This window comes from Delphinus delphis, chromosome 2, assembly GCF_949987515.2.
Source record: "Delphinus delphis chromosome 2, mDelDel1.2, whole genome shotgun sequence".
In the NCBI taxonomy this organism is placed as follows: Eukaryota; Metazoa; Chordata; class Mammalia; order Artiodactyla; family Delphinidae; genus Delphinus; species Delphinus delphis.
In genome coordinates, this window is record NC_082684.1 from 31541431 (window position 1) to 31565953 (window position 24523).

At 38.2% G+C, this 24523-nt stretch overlaps 1 protein-coding gene across 3 annotated transcripts in view; it reads right to left on the minus strand.

The window, feature by feature from the left end:
* Positions 1-296: 296 nt before the first annotated feature.
* The window catches only part of PCNX1 (pecanex 1), a 171014-nt gene continuing 146787 nt past the window's right edge, over positions 297-24523 (minus strand). For all 3 annotated transcript variants that reach the window (XM_060004314.1, XM_060004313.1, XM_060004312.1), the window contains 7 exons: positions 23680-23830; positions 11590-11820; positions 10460-10734; positions 8714-8919; positions 6315-6757; positions 5741-5881; positions 297-5553 (listed from right to left, as the gene is read on the minus strand). In XM_060004314.1, coding sequence (XP_059860297.1) covers positions 5413-5553; positions 5741-5881; positions 6315-6757; positions 8714-8919; positions 10460-10734; positions 11590-11820; positions 23680-23830 — 1588 coding nt within the window. In that variant the 3' untranslated portion in view covers positions 297-5412. The remainder of the gene's footprint in view (positions 5554-5740; positions 5882-6314; positions 6758-8713; positions 8920-10459; positions 10735-11589; positions 11821-23679; positions 23831-24523) is intronic.

Here is a 24523-nt window from a genome sequence, read left to right on the forward strand (position 1 = left end):
ATGTACGCATTTTCATCCATCATCCTACATGTTCCATCTGATATTATATCATTAATAGGACACATTCAGATAAGTTCAGAAGATGTAAACTACAACCTTTCTGCCAAGTGTGAAAAGCTATCCTTTTATTATGAAATTTATACATTTCTATTATAAGCTGAATCCCATGTTAATAGGCCAAAGCTTCTGTTTAAAATGATTATTTTCAGAACCAAGTACATGTTTTTAAAATATGCTAGGCAGAGCTTAATATGGTAAACTCTGATTTTTCTTAATTTGACAAAAATGGACAGAAGGCAAAATGAAAAAAAATTTATTTCCTCCATGTTTTATCCACTGTCGATACTGTATCTTTGATGCAATATATTTGCAAAGAAAAAACAATCTCAGCTTTTAGTTTCCATTTTAAACATCTACCGTATTTACAAGCTGTTTAGAATAACAAACACTCAGACACGCGCACACACACACACTCACAGACACACGTGAGTACATATATTCTTATCTCTGGTTTATACTGAATGCTGGTAGAGGCAATGAATACTTTCAGAGCCCATGATCAGAAAAGGGAAAACCATTCTCCTTCCTCCCACCTACCTTCCTGGAATCATTTTCAGTATTCTTTCTTCCATTTCCTCATGCAGAGCTCATTGCCAGACTTGTACAGGGTTAAGGTAATCATTTTTTACAATTTATTTTTACTTAAACTATAATAAACTTTAAAAAAGCATAAGCAGACATGATTTTTCCCCCATTTCTATTATTTTGGTTGTAGAATCAAGTTTCATATATAAAAAATCGTGTTTAACCACAATTACGCTAAATCCAAGAGTCATCTGGAGCAGCCATCTCATTCTCCACTACTACTCTGCTTCGAATTCCAGGGTATCACCCCATCTGTGCAGATACCACGCAGGAACTCATCCTTATCACAATCTTAGATGACCTTTCTTCCTTCTAGCTTGGATCCTCTGAATCATAAATTGTCAGGTGCAGAGCTGAAGCATAGAAAAAAGGTATAACCCTATATAATAGGTGTGCCTTAGAAGAGAGCTGTCATGTAACCTTGTGATGACACTCAGCTCTGGTCCCCCAAAGAATGTTATGCTGCTTCCATAAAACGGCAGATAATGAAGTTCAGTTCACAAATAGAACTTATTTTCTCTAATTCAGAAAGAATATGTGGCTGATAGGCAGTAAAGAGAAATTCTTATCACACATAATTCTTGACAAGATGACTCTGGAGAGGTGATTCAAAGCAGAAAATATACATCTGTTTCAAACAAAATTAATACTTCACTCACATACCTACCAGATCTATTTGTATAATAATTAACTTCTCTCCAATCACCTAAACAAATGAGAAGGACTAGGTATATATGAACCAGATTTGTTTAAAAAAATGAAGTGAAGAAAAGAGAGGCTGGTTTTTTAATACTTAATTTAAAAAAAAACTATACATATCCAACGTAATATTAAAATTTATGCTGCACAAATACATGGTAATAGCTAATTTTCCTCTTTCTCCAGATAAATAAAACTCAATTTCCATATATGACTGAAACAGAAAGTTCAAAGTCCATTAATAGGCTCCAAGTATCATCTTAGCCTTGAATGACATCTTACCCTTGGTCTGTGTCCAAGCAAAGTAATTTTACGTGATTAAAATATACTACAAAAAAGAACAAGAACGAATATTGAGGACTTTAAAAAAAAGGGGGGGGCTGTGTCCATATTCATGAAAAAGTAATGAAAACAAACACAAAAGTCAATCACAACGCGGGCAGCCTTTTATAGTTTTGTAGCTAGTAAACATAAATGCAAAGAATTCTCATGCAAAATTATTGTTATCTTCTTCTCAAGTCACATATTTGGGAGGGAAGAGTTTTGAAAGAAAACAATAACCTTAGCCTCTGGGCAAATGTAAGTTTAAAAGACTCAGTTCTGGATGAATGGGACTCAGTGCAGCAATCCACCACATGAAGATTTCCTAAGCAGAGGCAGAAGGATGCTGCTCAGAAGCAAAGTGGGATTCGTTAAGGCTAAGCTACCCTTGCTTAGATTTGAGGCTGTTTTTTCTTATATTTTCATATGAGATGGAAAAGTAAACTAACCCAGGAAGAAAAATACATCTTTTTAATGAGCTGTTGTTTCTTACGTAAAAACTTGTATTTCCACTGCCTGACATTTGGTACACAGAGTAATTTTCCATAGTTCACTCGGGAGAGAAATCTTGTCTGACTAATTCTGCTTCAAGGGTCTGTAGAAGTATCTCAGATTTACTTGAAATATTAAAAAAAAAACAACTTCAAATCTAATGGAAGTTAATCTTCCAGTAATGGAAACTCAAAGAAGGCAGAACACTGATAAGTCTGTTCGCTAATTTCCTGAAAGGTAATTAATCTCCTTTTACCTTAAAAATATAGAGCCTCACCACCTACTCTCCCAAGTCCCTTAAAGATCAACATCTTGTATTAATCTAGACTTTTGGAAAAATTATAGTTCTTTAGAAAAAAGTGAACATATAAAGTTTTATCAAGTATTGAAAAATGGTGTAAAAATAGGGCTTACACCAAGTTATAAACTGGAAGATTAACCAAAAATTTGAGTTATAAAATGATTTTTAACACTGAATAACAACAACAGCAAAAGAGCTAGGAATTTATAACTTATTCCAGAACTCTCTCTAAAGGGGGAAAAAGCAAAATCAAACAAGAAAAAAAACCCGAAAGATATCAATAAAACTATTTAAAGCAAATGAAAAAAACTAGCGTTTTAATTACATATTTTTACTTTCAAATTATGGAACTCTGAACGTTTTGGCAACTGTGAACTAAAGACGCTAATGTGCGTATACTGGAGTCTTATATACTAATCAAAAAGGCTAAGCAGGGAATCTAAATGAACAGCTCACTAATCTCCAAGGGGGTGTGGGGTGGCAGGGGACAGGGTTGAATAAGACATGTATAATCAACTTAATTAATGAAAGTGTGTATATTTCTGTATTATACTTTAGTTCCAATTATTTTTAAGACATGACTCCTTCTTTAATTATCAATGCTTCCCCTGATGCAATTATTAGAAAAGTATTATGATTTTAAAAAGACTATATGTTTTAGTCTTAAACATTTGAAGTTCAGGTTTTTTCTTTTTCTCTGTGTAGGAAAATGAAGTATCTTCTATTTAAGACTGGAAAGGCTCCACTTATCTTCTCATCTAGGCAATGACCATGAAGAGATCATATTCATCTCAGAAAGGGAACAAGCAGCAGGGAGCATAATTCCTCTGAGAGGATTTTAGATAATACAGATAGACAAACAGATCATATATTCAGTTTCAGAAGAAAAAAGAAGAACCTGAACCTTAATGGCATATTGTAGATTTGCCAAAATAAGGCAAACACAGAACATAATGACAGCATCAGGAAAAATACATTTTAACTGGTCAATTTAGAAAGGGTACCTTTGTGTAAATGTTCAGTAAATCATTTGACAAAAAGTTTTTCAACAGTAAATTCTGCAAAGTGTGTGAAGTCTGGAAACCTCAACACAAGGCACATTGGCTCCTGAATACCCACAAAAATTTAAAATTGGAAAAAGGAAAAGTAAATCGGTTTTGGAGTGAAAATGCAATCAGAGGCTATATATTAGCTATTTACTTCCTTAGCTTTCATTCCTTCCACTGAAGCGTCATGTGATACTGTAAGATCTACATCAGAATTAGGAGGAAAAACAGCTTCTATCTCCTCTCACCTCATCAGAAGACACTTTAAACCCACGCTGTCCAATACAGTAACCACTAAGCACATGTGGCTAGCAAGTACCTGAAATACGGCTAGTACCACATGCTGAAATAGCAATACTTTGGATATAATGGACTAAACAAAATGTATGACTGAAATTAACTTCACCTGCTTCTTTTTACTTTCCATTCACGGGGGCAGAAAGATGGCTGCTCCTAAATGCTCAGATGTACAGTCTTCTTTGGAGTTTCACACAAAAGGAGAAAAATTTTCTGAAGGATTTAAAAAACGCCATATGTTGAAAATTAAATCTAAACTGCAGTTCCCACCTAGTCTAATTGTAAATCTGAGTTATATATTTCCCTGAATACATACATTTAAAAAAAAAAACCAATAAAATTTAAGTTATGAGACAACATATGAATTAAGTCAAGTTCATCACAGTTATAAATATTCCAAATTACAGCTACACACTATAAATCACAGGAAATAAAATTCAAGTAATAGAATAAGAAGAGAGGAGGAAAATAATAGGCAAAGTTTTAAAGAGGGATATAACAATAAGAACTGCACCATTTGGATAATTTTGTTTGAAAAACTTTTACTTGATTAACTGAACTGCATGTGAATAACTTCAAGAGCTAAGAACTCTTAAAATAAAAGGCAATCCATCCTTTCTTTAAATTCCAGGACGTTCACCTTCTTCTTTGAAAAGCAAAAGTATTTTTTCTTCCCAGAACTGACCCCAGCAGAACTTGCCCCAAGTGGGAGAAACAGGGTAGCTGGGACGCACACAGTGTTGGAGCCCATCTGAAATGTGGACACAGGAGCTGGCAGGAGTGTTCACGGGACTGAGTCACTGACTAACTGGCTCCGGGAAATGCCAGTGATGAAGCTACGTGTATCTTGAGATTAAGTATTCATTTTAAAGGAAACATCCAGTGGACTGGCATGAAGTACAGACTACTAAAGAAAAATGAGCAGCACAGTTCCTGCTACGTATAAGGAAAGGGAAGGGGTTAATCCCAAAGGCAATTTAAATAATGGTATTTTATTTTTATATATAAATAAATGTTCTGAGAAATCTCAGACTTTATAGTGCATTGTAAAAAATTAGTGCAGTTTTTTTCATTAAAGTTTTTAGCGCTCAAGGAATAAGATAAATCTATGTCTGTTCATAGTCTTTTTCACTGTACATTAAACTTTTATACTGCTATATGTCAAACTGAAGGTTTCTACACTTGTCTGTTTTTAAAAATCAAGGTAAATGGATTTCATGTTTTATGACAAAACATGGCAATTATTTTTGGCAAAAAAATTAGAAAAATATGAGATCATAGTTTAGAAAGCAAGAGTTTGTTGATTTAAAGCATAGGCAATGCATAGGAAAAAACTTTTTTTAAGGATGTATTTTAACAGAACTTTATCCTTCATGCACGATGTTTTCTCAGCAGCTAACTTAAAAAAATATTTCAGCTTTATTTGGGGATGGAGACAGTGACAGGAGTCAGGGTGAAGGGCGAAGGAGAGGTGCTTAACCAAGCCCACTCTATGTTCAAGTCTCTCCTACAGGATCAAAGGGATACCTGCAGGCATCTTCTGCTCGCTCCTCTTTTTTTCCAATCTCTTGGAATTTTGAGGGAAAAGAAATGAAGTTATAAAACACTGGCTCACACTTCAGCCCCAAGTTCTAGTACCCCAGTTTCGATTACAGTCACGTATTTATCTTCAATCTGAACCAGAAGTACTGTCTTGTCGATGTGGGATCTAGTACCTGGATCTCTGCTGCAAGGCACCCAACGGTGAATCACCTAATGATTCAGAATAAAACAAGCAGTTAGTGGCAGAGACCCTGAATACACTCACAGACTCTATCCTTAAGATTAGAGGTAGTAATTCAGTTTGGTAATTAAGCATAAGTACATAAATCAGCTAAAAACCAGGCATACCAGTCAGGCTACAAAAAAGTCAGAGCACCAGCTTCATAGGAGAACTTACGTGGCCTTCCATGCCCTCCTGGGGACTCCAGTCTTTCCAGCTGTTTCTCCCAGCTTTTAACCGAATACCCTCATCAGGCCACTGCAGCTCTTTCCTTTTTGACAGGTTGATCCCATCCAGAATCTGACTGGGATCCACAATCTGCAGTATAAATAAATATGGATCATTCATTCAAAAATGAATGAATGAATTCAAAAATTCACTTTCCCCTCGATGACAAATAATTATATAATCCCAAACAGAATTTCTTTCACAGTGTCTCAAATTCTCCACTGACTGTAACGGAATAAAAAACCACCTAAAGAGCCACCTGAACTCCTTTTAGCCTCCTAGGAGACCTTAACTGCAATGGCCACATAACCATGCTGAAGAGGGAACAAATACCACCAGTGAAAAACTGCTTGCTTTCAGTTTTTATACTGGCAGAAACATTTTTTCAACATTCAAAACTGTTCTAGTCTTCAGACTAAGCAATATAAGGTGTGTCTTCACAAGAGTCCTTCACTCAAAAAAACAAGAAATAAAAACAAACGAGTAAGAGAAACAGTGCAAGAAGAACCGTGGGCTTACTCACCTGGACTCTGTAAATCACCTCCCCCTTTTTGGCATGGGAATTATTGGCAGGACTTAAGGTGTTGCCGGGCTGCGTATCAGCGGCACTGCTCTGACCACCGTCTGTCCCAAGAAAGCCCACGAGGGTGTGATGCTTGCAGGCTGGGATGCTTTGGCTGGAGCTGCTAGAGGAAGGCAGGCCATGCTGCACACAGGCCGGGCCGCTCTGACTGGAGGGTTCCATCTGGTTCACCACAGAGAGGCGGGACTGGATGGATGACGGTAAGTTGCGAAGCGATATCTGGCTGGTGGAAGAGCGCCGACAAGGCACAAATCCCGTGGTGGACATCCGGAGAGATGAGTGCCGGCTGCTATAGCAGTATGACGACTGGCTGGCTACAGAGGCCCGGGCAGGGGACTGCCGGACCAGGCTGGACTGCACAGAGTGAGAGCTGTGGCTAGCGGCTGGGGAGGGAGAAACAACAGCAGCGCTCCTTCTCAGTGGGATGACCCAAACACAACTGCTTCTTCAGTAGCTTCTAAGACTTTCTCCCTTAAGCCTCGCACCTTAAATTAGTTGGTGAATTTACTGAATTTAATATTTATACCTAAAACTTTTAAAGTTGCCAAAAAGAGATAAATATCTGAGATCTATTTTCTTATGTGGTTTTTGTAACATAATTTCTATTTGCTGAAGCTTTTTAAAATTCAAATTCTGGGGCATAAAAAAAATACAATTAAATAATTTATAGGAAATAGCAGGTATTTAGGTTGAGATAAATCCTAAAATTTCTTTCACTGAAATATTTCAGAATACATGAATATCTCATAGAAATGAGACAGTGAGAAATATTTATTAAGGATCTACTATGTGGCAAGCTCTGTAGCTACTATTTCTCAAAATACAGTATTAATGCCCTTTCAATCTATCCCAATGACAAGCTATACTACCTATAGAGGCACAGTGATGCCACACTGTAATATGCATGTACATTAAGGGATCACTACTGAATATGAATGATCAGTGATACTAAATAGTAGGTTATCCTGTGTCCTTTCTTCTAATGGCTCGATAGGATTCTTCAGATTTGTGAAGAGCGATGCGAAGATTATTAGAAAATTATTATCAATTATATTGAAAAATAACTACATGTACTTTTTAATCTGAAAATAAAAAGAGCTAATCAATGTTAAAAGTAAAAGGTGTATTTAAAGAACACTGGCAGTTTTAGGTTTTCACTCAGAAGTTAAAAAAGAACATAACAAAGTGTCGATCACACACCTATTTAGAGTCTTAACAATTCCAGTGCCATTACATTTTTTTGAATCATTTTAAGTAAATGTTTTTAAAACTTCATCTGATCCATGCAAAACAGAGGGGGAAAGGACAGTGCTGGATCAATCGACCAGCCATCCAGGAACAGGTAAGACCTGAGTCCTGCTGTATGCCAGGTGGATTACAGCTCTCATGTAAAAGGCAAATTAGTAAAAGAATAGCTTCCTTTGGGATAAGGAAAAATTTCTTAAATAGGATACAAAAAGTATTAATCATAAAGGAAAAGATCAGTAAATTGCTCTACACAAAAATTAAGAACTTAACAAAAAAAGGCAAGCCACTCTTCACAGAAAGAGAAGGGAAAGCCAAGATACAGAATGGAAAAAGATGTCTGTGGTACAGAAAACTGACCAAGAGTTCCAATCCAGAACATACAAATAAGAAAAAGGTAACCAAGTGGAAAAATGGGCAAGAGACTTAACATTACTTCAGAAAGAAGATCTGATAAACTCATTTAAAAGTTTCCAACCTCAGGTATTATTAGAGCAATGCAAATTAAAAATATGCAACTAAAGACCACCCCCCTCCTCCTGTCTCTCTGAGAGAGCAGGCAGCAGAGGTGGAAACAATGATACTCAAAGCTGGGCATTCCTCTAGACGACTGGTCAGAGTACCAATTGGTGTAAAAGAAATAAAAAAGAATTCTGGAAAGATTTTTGGCATTATGTATCATATCTTAAATATTCTCATATTTAAATATTCTCAAACTTTGACTTGATTCCATTTTTAAAGTTTCCAGCCTAAGAAAATAATAAGTGATTACAAAGATTTATATACAAAGATTATTACAACACTCAGAAGAAACCAAATCGTTGTTCAACAGGAGAGAAGTAAATTATATTAGTTAACTATTATTGGCCTTTAAAAATGATACTTTCAAAGAAATGCTATTTCAAATGGTGTATATTTATATATATTAAATGATTAATATAAACAAGTAGGATAACGTCCTATTGGGAATCAAACAAAACATTCTATTTATATATTTCTAAGTAGGTAATATGTCACCCTCTTTATACACACATACTACCTGAACCCCACAGTTGAGAGGCTGACATTACACACATAATTCTGTTTCACATTACCTAGTGCTGGAGGGTAAGATGTGATAGGCGGATGGAGTCCTGCTCCCGGTCCCTGGCCTGGGTTTCCAGTGCTTCCTTGGGATGCACTGCTGTGGGGATCATTGGCAGTTGTCGCACTGTTACTAGTGCAAAAGGCTCCACCTCCAGCATCAGAATCTTCAATATTGCCACCACTGTTACAGCCAGCTCCACAACCTTTCCTTAACCTAGGAACAAACACCGGAGTAGGAGGCATGGTCCCAAGATCACTTCAAGATAGGTACTGTATTCCGAACATTTAATGCTACTAATGTTCACCTTTGGAAATCTTCATGGGGCAATCAACATTAAGAAGCAAAAGAGTCTATGATGTTCGCGTATCTCCCTCATACTCACTGCCTCCGTTCTTCTAATCAACTTCACTTTTACACTACACTCTATCATCTCTTCTACACCATAACAAAGAACTGCACATAACAAGTTGTTCCATTAAGATCTCAGCTGGAAATAGTATCCTTGTCACTGTATACAACCCACGATACCTAATTGATTTAAATTAAACCTAATTTATTCTGTAGCACACCTGAAGAGAACTGCTGTAATAATTTTTCTTCTCTTTTTTATTTTTTTTATTTTTTTGCGGTCTCTCACTGTTGTGGCCTCTCCCGTTGCGGAGCACAGGCTCCGGACGCACAGGCTCAGCGGCCATGGCTCACGGGCCCAGCCGCTCCGCGGCATGTGGGATCCTCCCGGACCGGGGCACGAACCCGCGTCCCCTGCATTGGCAGGTGGACTCTCAACCACTGCGCCACCAGGGAAGCCCTCTTCTCTTTTTTAAAACGTAGGGTGACCAACTCTCCTGGCTTGCCCACAACTGTCTCAGTTTGGCACTGAAAATCCTGCATCCCAGAAAACCACTCAGTCCTGGGCAAACAAGGCAATTCCAGCACAACGCGTATGTTTTGAAAAGAAAACTTCTTTGAACACTACCCTGGTTTGTATTCTTCCCTCTGTTTGAATAGGGGTAGACGTTAAAATGGTGAAATTTTACTCTTTAATGCTGGGTATTCCTGGAAGAATTTTAAAACACCTATTTCTGAGTCTGCTGCTCTAGTCTTGTTTTGGATTAAGTTTTGATATTTAAGGAACTGAACAACTCTTAACCTGAGATTTTTCTTTGCCATCCATCAAATTATGATGTTCCTGCACCATATATCATAATTTACCACACAAAAGGCAGAGGAAAAAAATTCATGTGCATACTTGAAGATACTAAATATCTGAGATGTGAGTGCTGACTAACTGTTAAAATGGCAGCAGTATCTCTGCACCTCACAAGGAGGAGCTTCAACATGGACAGCATGCTCCCCCTACTGCTGGAACGGAATACAAAAAGAATGTAATCGACTTGCACCAGTTTCTTTTATTTTTCTCTCATTTGCCCTGTTTGCTGACCCACACATTCTAATAGTGGCAATAAGCTGCAATAGAGAGTTTAAAAAACTACAAGGAGGGAATTATCCAAGGTTCTACTAAATGCTAGAGCAGTGGTTCCTGACCAGACTACTGTACATTAGATTTACTTAATAAGAGTTTGCAGATACAAATGCTCAGGTTCTACTTCATGAAGCTCAGGTGTAACAGGTTTTTATTGTACCGTGGCATCTGTACTTTTCCTACAATCTTTCCAGGTGGTGCTAATGCACACTGCCTAGACTAAGCGGGTCAGGACACACCACCACTGGAAAAGGCAGTCCTAGGGCTCACCTGTGCCAGGTTGACACTACGAAGTTTCTGATATTTCCCAAGCTGATAGGTCCCCCAAGAATTTCTTTAAGCTGTTCATGGCTGTCAGAGTAAGAAGTTGTCAGGGGTGAGACGAAGATCGGGTAGCCAATAGGCTGGTCACAAGATGAGTTTATCATGTTCCTCAGAGCTTGCTTGGCATTTTGGATGCTACCTCTCTCCGGGTTACGGTTACGTAGGAAAACAAGTTCCTGCTGTTGCCCTGCCCAAAGGCCTCGGACACACTCCTTATTCACCTGAAAACCAGAACACATGGGAATTAGGTTAAAGGGCCAAGAATAAAATTTATATAAACAGAAGAGTGGAAATGGGAGGGACATAAAAGACATTACGATAACCAACTGTGAAAAGCAGGAAACAAATATAAGCAGGTCACATCTGAACAGGAGTTAACTATTTTCCACTGTCATTAGGCTATTAAATAATAAACACCTACAGAGCTCTTCCCTCTGCTGTCTTGTAAAAATACCAAGTAAAATGTAGTCCATTTAGTTTTCTAAATTGGTGAAGCACTGAATTTTGTAACTAGGATAATAAATATTTTTGATAGAAATGAGAGGTAACAAACATTTAGAGTCGAAAGGATGTTTGTGATTTTGGGGGCTGATTAAATGAAGAAAAAACATTACAAACTATCAAAATAAAATGTCAGAGATTAAGCCTCCTAAAGCCCTGAGATGCTTAAAAAAAACAACAAAACAAAACAGCAAGTTAGAGTGAACCATTTACAGTTAGCTACTGTGAAGTACAAGCTGTAGTATTATTTTGCAACCTAGGAATCACATCTTATTAGCAATACAGTGCTGACATTTTAGGAAGAGATGCTTCCCCAAGAGCACATATAACAGGCAAGAGACTGCCAAGAGAGAAATAAGCAAAAAATGTAAGGCTTTATGGCACATGAAAAAATTTCAGAGGACAGAGTAAATTACTGACAAAATAAATTAAGAGCTCAAAAACAATAAACGTTAATGTAGTATGGTCATTATTTTTGTTTTCTATAAAAGAGTTTCAATTACTTTTTAAAAGTTTGGACACAGTTATCTAAGTTCCATTGTTTTCAGAGGCAAACGTGTGCCTCCAAACCTTACTTTAATGACCCTGAAGCTAAGGTAGCGTCTGTTGAGCATGATGATCTTGTACTCGTTGGCGCCGTCATCCATGACGTGCCGCAGAGCAAGCAGGGAGGGTGAGTTGGCGAGGACTGCACTCCGCCACGCAGGGTCCCCTTCGTGGGCTATGACGAGGTTCTTCTCATGAGACACAATGGCTTCGTAGAGCACAGTGGGGTCATCGTATTCATCCGGAGAAGTGAAATGGTCCTATACACAGAGATAAAAAATACACCTACAATTTTAGGAAAAGAAGAGAATGACTTCCAGGATGATGAAAGCTTCTGAAATTACTAAATCAGTTACTAAATTAAAAGTCTTAAAAAACTAGTTTATATATTTCATTTCAGCACATGTTAACATTATTAGAGATAAATTATTCAAGTTGGTTTTCATATCTTCATTCATTTTTTTTTTTCTGTTAAAGGATTATCTCACTGCTATCAGTTAAGGGAGGCTAAAACTACATAAAAGGTCTCTAAATTGCGTTTCTTTTTAACTAGGTGCTTTTCACTTAAAGCCACATCTCTAGAATGATTATAATAAACCATTTTATCCTGCCTCTCATTTAGTTAAGATAAGGCTCAAAACTATGAGCTCTGAGGACAAATTAAGGGTCCTAGCCCTAGAGAAGCTAGTAAAGTCTTCCCTAAAAAACCTCTCGGCCTTATGTGACAAGTCGTTATTTAATATCTACCACATGCAAGACTACGTGGCAGGTAGCATGGATGAAACAAAGGAGTATATGAAATGTGTTTCCCATTCAGAAACCTAAAAATTAACAGGGGATACAGGATATAAATCCAAAATAATCATAACACAAATCAGAATTTCTGAAATGGTGTGCTATTAAGGAAACACAAATATTATATTGGCTGCCTTGATAAATTTTTACATCCAGGTAAAGTGACTCATTTGTGCTCAAGTCAACTGACTGGAGTATGTGCTATCTGGAGGACAGACAGTGACAGCAAGAAGCCGATGTCCCCAAGAATGCACTTCCAAGTCTGGGGGTTCATCTACATGAGACCAAGGGAAGTCTTCACTGTACACGTGGGTACATAATGGAAGAAGTTCTCCGATACAACATTTCATCTCACTCTTACAACAACCTGGTGAAGTAGATTGAGCAGGTAATACCAGAATTTTACAAATATCAAAACTGAAGCTCAAAGAGGCTTAACTGCTTCCTAGGTTTAGAAAATTAGTATATGATTGTAATGCCAGGACTTGAACACATTTTTTAGAGTATTTTTTCATTCTGATTTTTAAAAATTTACGATTATAAAAGTTAACTGAAACACCTTTTAAATCCAGTTGCTGTGATTAGGGAAAGCTACACAGTGCAGGTGGTCTGGGGCTGGATCTTGAAGAATGAGTACACTTTCAGTGGATGGAGATGGCACCGTGGGGGAAGGGAAAGGACTCCAGGCAAGACGACCTACTAGTGCCTCTCCAGACTTTTTATAAGGCTGGTGCACTCCTCGCTCCACTGCTTTGAGCTTGGCTCGTAACAGCTCACAGCTGTTCCGTTTTCTACAAACTGCCTTCAGCTAATGGAGCTGCCTGGGTAGGAAATGCCAGGAGAGGATTATTCCCCCCTTGGCTGTGGAGGTGCAAGGTACAAAACGGAACTCTGGGTGACATTCACACTCCAGAGCTCCCTCTGGAGACCAGGGGAGGCTAGAGCTCAGCTGAAAGACACTTCTGCTTAGCTTCTTCCCTTGCTCTTTCCTGCTTCCATCATTTCCTCACAGACTGTCCTGAGGGCATCCCCTCAATTAGTCTTTTGCACGAGAACCCTGGACTCTGACTCTGCTTCTAGTGAACATGCCCTAAGAGAATTTACTACTTAAAATACTGATGGATGGCTCTTGACTTCTGTCCATCACACACCAGCAACCATGCTAATCTTTCTTTTAAATACTGAGTTCACTTTCCTACACCAGCAGATAGCTAGATGCCATAAGATGTGCTCTCTTTCATCAAGCTGTTCAATTAGGGAAGGAATGACATCCTTGGATAGCGGTATTTGTACAATTATTTGAATGGAAAATAAACATACAGAGACAGGCAATAATCACATTCTTAATAAAACAGAAACAAAGTTGGAAATCATTATGCATGCCAAAAGTGGAGAATGCTTAGTCTTGTCCAAATATTTCTTCTCACTTAAAATAGTTGAATGAATATGTAAACTTCTATGTACATCATTCAGCACTGTTTTACTGATAAAATATTTGAAACAGGGACTTCCCTGGTGGCTCAGTGGTTAAGAATACACCTGCCAATGCAGGGGACATGGGTTCGATCCCTGGACCGGGAAGATCTCACATGCCGCTGAGCAACTAAGTCCGTGAGCCACAACTACTGAGCCTGTGCTCTAAAGCCCATGAGCCGCAACTACTGAGCCTGGGTGCCACAACTACTGAAGCCCGCATGCCTAGAGCCCGTGCTCCGCAACGAGAGAAGCCACCGCAATGAGAAGCCTGCATGCCACAACAAAGAGTAGCCCCTGCTCACCGCAACCAGAGAAAGCCCACGCACAGCAATGAAGACCCAACACAGCCAAAAATAAATAAATAATTTTATTAAAAAAACAAACTGAAACAATCAGAATGTCCATGAATAGTGAGATAGCTTAATAAATGGAGTAAAAATTATACTCTGGAATACTACAGAGTCATTAAAGAATGTGGTGTGCCTCTATATGTGCTAACTTAGAAAGGTGTCCATGGTAAACTAAATGGGAAGAAAGCTTGCACTCCAGATCAATTTCTATAGCATGATTACATTTTTAAAAAGGAAGACATTTATACATATAGTTGGAAATGTCTGCATGAACTTGGGGAAGTCAGAAAAGATAGGCGTCAAATTATTGGCAGTGACTTCTTTGTGGGGCTGTTGTATGATGGTATGGGATGACGGAAGGTGCTTACTCTTGGGAGATGTTTACTTTTCAATGTTTTTCATTAGTTTTCAAATAAATAAAAAGAGATAATGTTTCCAATTCTAGGAAAAGATTTCAAAAGCATTTTAGAAACTTCTCATAAGAAGTTATGAGCGGAGGCACACGAAATATTATTTTTCGAAAACAATGAAACTCATGTAGCAAACATTCACAGGGGGCCAAGCACTGTGCTAAGCAAGGAGGACATAGACATAGAGATTAATATTGTCCTTGTCCTCAAGGAGATCACAGATTGTAAGATTTTCATTATATATCTCTTGTAAACCAAGATAGACTTTAATTGGTTTATTTTACTTCTAACAACCAGGTAAATCCTTAAAGAGACTAGCGAAAGAGAAAAAAATAAGGAAATATGCTGTTTTATAAAATGATTAAATAGAGGACAAGAGAGAAAACATGAAAAGGGCAATTTGCGTAATTTCTCTGAGTTTTGATTAATCTTCATCTATAAAACGGGGATTAAAATAATTTTCTGGGTTGTGGGTGATATAATGTGTATGAGAGCACTGATACACTATAGGACACTGTAAAATTAAATATTACACAGATAACAGTTTTAATTTCTAAAGTAAAAAACATATAACACATTAGATTGGAGAATTAAAAAAGAACTGTAAAGGAAAAAAGCAAAAGTTAAAAAAAATCTATGAAATCGCTAAAAGCACCCTATCAAAGACTGTGTCTGAAAGAAAAGTTATTACAAATTTCATATTTTTAGCTCTCTGGGAACAGGATCTTTTTTAAAAAATCAGGTTGATGTATAATTTACACACAACAAACTGCACCCATTTTAAGAGTACAGTGAGATGCGTTTCGACACATGTGCAAACTCGTGTAATCACTGCTATAATCTAGATATAGAACATTTCCATCATCCCAAAGTTCCCTCCTGCCTTTTGGTATTCAATCTCTACATCCCAAACAAGCACTGATCTGCCTTCTGTCACTAGAGATTAGTTGGGCCTGTTTTAAATTTTATATAAATAAAATAATACAATATGTACTTAAAAATATTTTTAAATTAAATTTTATTTTTTTATACAGCAGGTCCTTATTAGTCATCAATTTTATAAACATCAGTGTATACATGTCAATCCCAATCTCCCAATTTATCACACCACCACCCCACCCCTGGCTGCTTTCCCCCTTGGTTTCCATATGTTTGCTCTCTACATCTGTGTCTCAATTTCTGCCCTGCAAACCGGTTCATCTGTACCATTTTTCTAGGTTCCACATATATGCGTTAATATGAGACATTTGTTTTTCTCTTTCTGACATACTTCACTCTGTATGACAGTCTCCAGATCCACCCACGTCTCTACAAATGACCCAATTTCATTCCTTTTATGGCTAAGTGATATTCCATTGTATATATGTACCACATCTTCTTTATCCATTTGTCTGTCGATGATCATTTAGGTCGCTTCCATGACCTGGTTATTGTAAATAGTGCTGCAATGAATATTGGGGTGCATGTGTCTTTTTGAATTATGGTTTTCTCTGGGTATATGCACAGTAGTGGGATTGCTCGATCATATGGCAATTCTATTTTTAGTTTTTGAAGGAACCTCCATACTGTTCTCCATAGTGGCTGTATCAATTTACATTCCCAACAACAGTGCAAGAGGGTTCCCTTTACTCCACACCCTCTCCAGCATTTGTTGTTTGTAGATTTTCTGATGATGCCCATTCTAACTGGTGTGAGGTGGTACCTCATTGTAGTTTTGATTTGCATTTCTCTAATAATTATGTTGAGCAGCTTTTCATGTGCTTCTTGGCCATCGGTATGTCTTCGTTGGAGAAATGTCTATTTAGGTCTTCTGCCCATTTTTGGATTGGGTTGTTTGTTTCTTTAATATTGAGTTGCATAAGCTGTTTATATATATTGGAGATTAATCCTTTGTCCATTGATTCGTGTGCAAATATTTTCTCCCATTCTGAGGGCTGTCTTTTCACCTTGTTCATGGTTTCCTTTGCTGTGCAAAAGCTTTGAAGTTTCATTAGGTCCCATTTGTTTTTGTTTTTATTTCCATTACTCTAGAAGGTGTATCAAAAAAGATCTTGCTGTGATTTATGTCAAAGAGTGTTCTTCCTATGTCTTCCTCTAAGAGTTTTATAGTGTCCAGTCTTACATTTAGGTCTCTAATCCATTTGGAGTTTATTTTTGTGTATGGTGTTAGGGAGTGTTCTAACTTCATTCCTTTACATGTAGCAGTCCAGTTTTCCCAGCACCACTTATTGAAGAGACTGTCTTTTCTCCATTGTACAGCCTTGCCTCCTTTGTCACAGATTAGCTGACCATAGGTGCGTGGGTTTATCTCTGGACTTTCTATCTTGTTCCACTGATATATGTTTCTGTTTTTCTGCCAGTACTGTATTGTCCTGATTACTGTAGCTTTGTAGTACAATCTGAAGTCAGGGATTCTGATTCCTCCAGCTCCGTTTTTTTTTACCTCAAGACTGCTTTGGCTATTCGAGGTCTTTTGTGTCTCCATAAATATTTTAAGATTTTTTGTTCTAGTTCTGTTAAAAATGCCATTGGTAATTTGAGAGGGATTGCACTGATTCTGTAGATTGCTTTGGGTAGTATAGTCATTTTCACAATATTGATGCTTCCAATCCAAAAACATGGTGTATCTCTCCATCTGTTGGTATCATCTTTAGTTTCTTTCATCGGTGTCTTATAGTTTTCTGCATACAGGTCTTTTGTCTCCCTAGGTAGGTTTATTCCCAGGTATTTTATTCTTTTTGTTGCAATAGTAAATGGGAGTGTTTCCTAATTCATATTTTTCATCATTCGTGTATAGGAATGCAAGAGATTTCTGTGCATTAATTTTGTATCCTGCAACTTTACCAAATTCATTGATTAGCCCTAGTAGTTTTCTGGTGGCATCTTTAGGATTCTCTATGTACAGTATCATGTCATCTGCAAACAGTGACAGGTTTACTTCTTCTTTTCTCATTTGGATTACTTTTAGTTCTTGTTCTTCTCTGATTGCCGTGGCTAGGACTTCCAAAACTTTGTTGAATAATAGTGGTGAGGGTGGACATCCTTGTCTTGTTCCTGATCTTATGAAATGTTTCAGTTTTTCACCATTAAGAATGATGCTTGCTGGGGGTTTGTCATATATGGCCTTTATTATGTTGAGGTAGGTTCCCTCTATGCGCACTCTCTGGAGAGTTTTTATCATAAATGGGTGTTGAATTTTGTCAAAAGCTTTTTCTGCATCTATTGAGATGATCATATGGTTTTTCTCCTTCAATTTGTTAATATGGTGTATCACGTTGATAGATTTATGTATATCGAAGAACCCTTGCATCCCTGGGATAAATCCCACTTGATCGTGGTGTATGATCCTTTTAATGTGTTGTTGGATTCTGTTCGCTAGTATTTTGTTGAGGATTTTTGCATCTATATTCATCAGTGATATTGGTCTGTAATTTTCTTTTTTTGTAGTATCTTTCTCTGGTTTTGGTATCAGAGTGATGGTGGCCTCATAGAATGAGTTTGGTAGTGTTCCTTCCTCTGCAATTTTTGGGAAGAGTTTGAGAAGAATGGGTGTTAGTTCTTCTCTAAATGTTTCATAGAATTCACCTGTGAAGCCATCTGGTCCTGGACCTTTGTTTGTTGGAAGATTTTTAATCACAGTTTCAATTTCATTACTTGTGATTGGTCTGTTCATATTTTCTATTTCTTCCTGGTTCGTTCTGGGAAGGTTACACCTTTCTAAGAATTTGTCCATTTCTTCCAGGTTGTCCATTTTACTGGCATCGAGTTGCTTGTAGTAGTCTCTTAGGATGCTTTGTATGTCTGCGGTGTCTGCTGTAACTTCTCCTTTTTCATTTCTAATTTTATTGATTTGAGTCCTCTCCCTCTTTTTCTTGATGAGTCTGCCTAATGGTTTATCAATTTTATCTTCTCAAAGCACCAGCTTTTAGTTTTATTGATCTTTGTTATTGTTTTTTGTTTCTATTTCATTTATTTCTGATCTGATTTTTATGATTTCTTTCCTTCTGCTAACTTTGGGTTTTGTTTGTTCTTCTTTCTCTAGTTCCTTTAGGCGTAAGGTTAGATTGTTTATTTGAGATTTTTCTTTTTTCTTGAGGTAGCCTTGTATAGCTATAAACTTCCCTCTTAGAACTGCTTTTGCTGCATCCCATAGGTTTTGGATCTTCGTGTTTTCATTGTCATTTGTCTCTAGGTATTTTCTGATTTCCTCTTTGCTTTCCTCAGTGATCTCTTGGTTATTTAGTACCGTATTGTTTAGCCTCCATGTATTTGTGTTTTTTATGTGTTTTTCCCCATGTAATCCATTTCTATCTCATAAGGTTGTGGTCAGAGAAGATGCCTGACATGACTTCAATTTTCTTAAATTTACTGTGGCTTGATTTGTGACCCAAGATGTGATCTATCCTGGAGAATGTTCTGTGCGCACTTGAGAAGAAAGTGTAATCCGCTGTTTTTGGATGGAATGTCCTATAAATATCAATTAAATCTATCTGGTCTATTGTGTCATTTAAAGCTTCAGTTTCCTTATTTATTTTCATTTTGGATGATCTGTCCATTGGTGTAAGTGAGGTGTGTTAAAGTCCCCCACTATTATTGTATTACTGTCGATTTCCTCTTTTATAGCTGTTAGCAGTTGCGTTATGTATTGAGGTGCTCCTATGTTGGGTGCATATATATTTATAATTGTTATATCTTCTTCTTGGATTGATCCCTTGATCATTATGTAGTGTCCTTCCTTGTCTCTTGTAACATTCTTTATTTTAAAGTCTATTTTATTTGATGTGAGTATTGCTACTCCAGCTTTCTTTTGATTTCCATTTGCATGGAATATCTTCTTCCATCCCCTCACTTTCAGTCCCTAGATCTGTGTTCCTAGATCTGAATTGGGTCTCTTGTAGACAGCATATAGATGGGTCTTATTTTTGTATCCATTCAGCAAGCCTGTGTCTCCTGGTTGGAGCACTTCACGTTTAAGGTAATTATCGATATGTATGTTCCTATGACCATTTTCTGAATTGTTTTGGGTTTGTTTTTGTAGGTCCTTTTCTTCTCTTGTGTTTCCCACTTAGAGAAGTTCCTTTAGCATTTGTTTTAGAGCTGGTTTGGTGGTGCTGAATTATCTTAGCTTTTGCTTGTCTGTAAAGCTTTTGATTTCTCCATCGAATCTGAATGAGATCCTTGCTGGGTAGAGTAATCTTGGTTGTAGGTTCTTCCCTTTCATCACTTTAAGTATATCATGCCACTCCCTTCTGGCTTGTAGGATTTCTGCTGAGAAATCAGCTGTTAACCTTACGGGAGTTCCCTTGTATGTTATTTGTCGTTTTTCCCTTGCTGCTTTTAATAGTTTTTCTTTGTCTTTAATTTTTGCCAGTTTGATTACTATGTGTCTTGGCGTGTTTCTCCTTGGGTTTATCCTGTATGGGATTCTCTGCGCTTTCTGGACTCAGGTGGCTCCTTCCTTGCCCATATTAGGGAAGTTTTCGACTATAATCTCTTCAAATATTTTCTCACGTTCTTTCTCTCTCTCTTCCCCTTCTGGGACCACTATAATGCGAATGTTGTTGCATTTAAGGTTGTCCCAGAGGTCTCTTAGGCTCTCTTCATATTTTCATCCTTTTTTCTTTATTCTGTTCCACAGCAGTGAGTTCCACCATTCTGTCTTCCAGGTCATTTATCCATTCTTCTGCCTCAGTTATTCTGCTATTGATTCCTTCTAGTGTATTTTTCATTTCAGTTATTGTATTGTTTATCTCTGTTTGTTTGTTCTTTATTTCTTCTAGGTATTTGTTCTTTAATTCTTCTAGGTCTTTGTTAAACATTTATTGCATCTTCTCGATCTTTGCCTCCATTCTATTTCTGAGGTCCTGGATCATCTTCACTATCATTATTCTGAATTCTTTTTCTGGAAGGTTGCCTATCTCCACTTCACTTAGTTGTTTTTCTGGGGTTGTATCTTTTTCCTTCATCTGGTACATAGCCCTCTGCCTTTTCATCTTGTCTATCTTTCTGTGAATGTGGTTTTTGTTCCACAGGCTACAGGATTCTAGTCCTTCTTGCTTCTGCTGTCTGCCCTCTGGTGGATGAGGCTATCTAAGAGGCTTGTGCAAGTTTTCTGATGGGAGGGACTGGTGGTGGGTAGAGCTGGCTGTTGCTCTGGTGGGCAGAGCCCAGTAAAACTTTAATCTGCTTGACTGCTGATGGATGCGGCTGGGTTTTCTCCCTGTTAATTGTTTGGCCTGAGGGAACCCAACACTGGAGCCTACCTGGGCTCTTTGGTGGGGCTAATGGCCGACTCTGGGAGGGCTCACGCCAAGGAGTACTTCCCAGAACTTCTGCTGCCAGTGTCCTTGTCCCCACAGTGAGCCACTGCCACCACCTGCGTCTGTAGGAGACCCCCCAACGCTAGCAGGTAAGTCTGGTTCGGTCTCCCCTGCAGTCACTGCTCCTTCCCCTGGGTCCTGATGCACACACTCCTTTGTGTGTGCCCTCCAAGAGTGGAGTCTCTGTTTCCCCCAGTCCTGTCAAAGTCCTGTAATCAAATCCCACTAGCCTTCCTGATTCTCTAGGAATTCCTCCTCCTGTTGCTGGACCCCCAGTTTGGGATCCTGACGTGGGGCTCAGAACCTTCACTCCAGTGGGTGGACTTCTGTGGTATAAGTGTTCTCCAGTCTGTGAGTCACCCACTCAGCAGTTATGGGATTTGATTTTACTGTGATTGCGCCCCTCCTACCGTCTCATTGTGACTTCTCCTTTGTCTTTGGATGTGGGGTATCTTTTTTGGTGAGAGCCAGTGTCTTTCTGTTGATGACTGTCCAGCAGCTAGTTGTGATTCTAGTGTTCTCACAAGAGGGAGTGAGAGCACATCCTTCTACTTCACCATCTTGGTTCCTAAAATATTATGTACTCTTTTTATGTTTGGCTTCTCTTACTCTGCATAATGTTTGAGATTCATTCTTGTTGTGGCATGTAACAGTAGATCATTTCTTTTTATTGCTACGTAACATTCTGTTGATGAACATTGGAGTTTCCGTCTGGGGCTATAGCATGGCTATGCACACTTGTGTGTAAGTCTTTGCATGGCCATACACTTTCATTCTCTTGGGTAAATACATAGGAGTGGAGTTGCTGCGTCATATGCCAAGCGTGTACTAATCCTTTAACATATAAGCCTTCTGTGGATTTTCATGAGTACATATGAACTTTGGAGATGACCAGTACTGACTGACACATCTATCTTTTCCTGGCCAGAGAGTCCTCACTGGCAACCCACTGTCTGGTCAAAGTGATGTGCAGTGAATGGCTGTTGCTTGTTACTTTACAGGTCAATCTCGCCCTTCTCAAAGGTGTATGTGAATCACAGAACTTCTCCAGGTTGCATCTGCGTTCTCATCTCCTCCCCTCCCCCAGCCCTCCATGGCCCCCAGTTCCCGAGTCCACCTCCTTACCTTCTCTGTTTGTCACTGTTGCTGTCTGTCATGGCTAATGATGACAGTGTGCTATACCCAACTGTGTTGGGCCTGATTATAAGGTGGAGAACCACTGTCACAGGCTAAAAACACATGTGAGGAAATGGACTGGGAGCAACAGGCAATAGCACTCGTAGGGAGAGATAGGGACAGACACGGAAGGATCAGAAAATACAGAGAGCCTGTGCCTCAGCTCCTCTATCCCAGATGGAGATAAAATACCTGTCATAATGTTCAGAATTAACAGTTAGTCATGCTACATAAAAGAGTATTTCTTATGTAGCAGACACACAATACCTTTTGAGTAATTCTGAAGTTTTAAAAATATTTTAATATGAAGTCATTATCTTTTTCTTTTCAATACACTGAATTTTGTCTTGAAACTCTAAAGCTAGCCTGAAGATGGACAATTCTATTTGATCTCTATTGTACATTTTCCCCATCATCCTCAAAATAGTATTCTTTTCACAGAGATTTTCAAATACTATAGCCCTTATCAGTAATGCTCCTAAATAATGTGGGGTGTTAACTTCATTGCAACACGTTTTACCTTATTTTATTTTATTTTTTGGCTGTGTCGGGTCTTAGTTGTGGCATGCGGAGTCTTCACTGAGACATGCAGGATCTTTCGTTGTGGTGCGTGCGCTTCTCTCTAGTTGTGGTGTGTGGGTTTTCTCTCTCTAGTTGTGTTGCGTGGGTTTTCTCTCTCTAGTTGTGTTGCGTGGACTCCACAACACGTGGGCTGTGTAGTTTGTGGTGCGCGAGCTAGTAGTTGTGGCACGTGGGCTCAGCTGTCCCGCAGCATGTGGGATCTTAGTTCCCCGACCAGGGATCGAACCTGTGGCCCCTGCATTGGGTGGCAGATTCTTTATCACTGGACCACCAGGGAACTTCCCATTCTAACACTTTAGATCACAGTAAAATCATCTGAAGAGTAATTCACCCTTTATTTGGTGGAAAGAGTCATCCAGATTTGAGCACAGCAGATGTGCTTTAATGAATATTGTCATGTGCTCTCTATCATCAGATCTCATCATTACTGTCAAGTGAAATGATTAGAGCAGCAAGTGCCCGTATTTAATTTCAAAATATATTCTTAAAGTGATCCGGGGCTTTAGATATACATTTTGGAGGCCTCATTTTCATTTTATTACCTTACTAGGATTATCTAATTAAGGCTGAATCTGTCCTAACCATCTATTACTCTATACAACATGCTGAATGGAGCTCATAGTTCAGTAACAGCAGCACTTACAAGACTCCAGAGATGCTGTTACACTGCACCAGAAGTCAGCTACGTCCACCCACAGAACAGGAATGAATTACAATCACGTGAAGTCAAAGCAACCATTACAGGGGCCATAGGTATTTATTTCCAGTTTATCACTGCTTGCATTTTTTCCTCAAGTTCATGCCCAGGTCACTCTCTAATATTAATATTCAAATTTACTGTTAGAAACACAGGTTTAGGCTCCTAAGATTTAATATCATGTCATGAATCATGTTTTTCTTTGCTTCGAATCAGAGTCTTTCTCAAAAGGATCCTAAGGAACATAATTTGCAAGTCAAGTGAAGAAGTACCATTAAACACCAGTAATGCATTAGAAATTCTCTACTCTTACCTGGTGAAGTTTAATGGACATACGAATTCCAGGGACTACTACTTTTCTCAGCAATTCCATGTCAGCAAAGATCCATTCGTCTCGAATTGAAGAAATTCGGAAATCTCCCTTAAATAGGGCATGCAATCCATAGAGGAATGACTCTAAATTACTGTTAAGATTAGAGATAAAAGTTTACATATTTTAACAAAGGTCTTCCATTACACTGATTCTAACACTTGGTTATGCATCAGAAGAATGTGGGAGTGTTTTGAAGATACAAATGCCAAGAACTAATGTAAGCACCCCTGAATCAGAATCACAAGGGACAGGGCCTGTTTGACCTGGGACCCTTGTTTATGAACTACTATAATAGTGAGTACCTGAAAATAAGCAACAGGCAAAGACACTGTAACTTAAAAGAAAGTAAGGAGGGCCTAATGGAAAACATGTAGGAATCACAGAAGAAACTTAAAATATGTGGCATTTCTTAATTCTAATTCAATTGGATGTATATGTCAAGAAATCCAGTTTATATTTAGTCCCCAAATCTAACGTACCACTATATTAACAGTATAAATGCTGTGAACAAGAATTGCAAGGAGAAATGGAAAAATAAAAAGAAATGAATTGTTAGAAAAACAGATGTATATGGGAAGAGACCAATCATACGTCATGAGTTGATTATTTCTTAAAATGTCTTAAGTCTATTAAATTCTCATTATCTATAGTTGCCCACACGTGTGTATTTTAAAAGCCAGTTCTGTTAACCACTTAGAACTCCACTGTGTTCGGCAAAAAGATCTATACAATACAATATCTGAAGAGGCATTTGCAATAAATTAGCACAGAATGCTTCCATTAA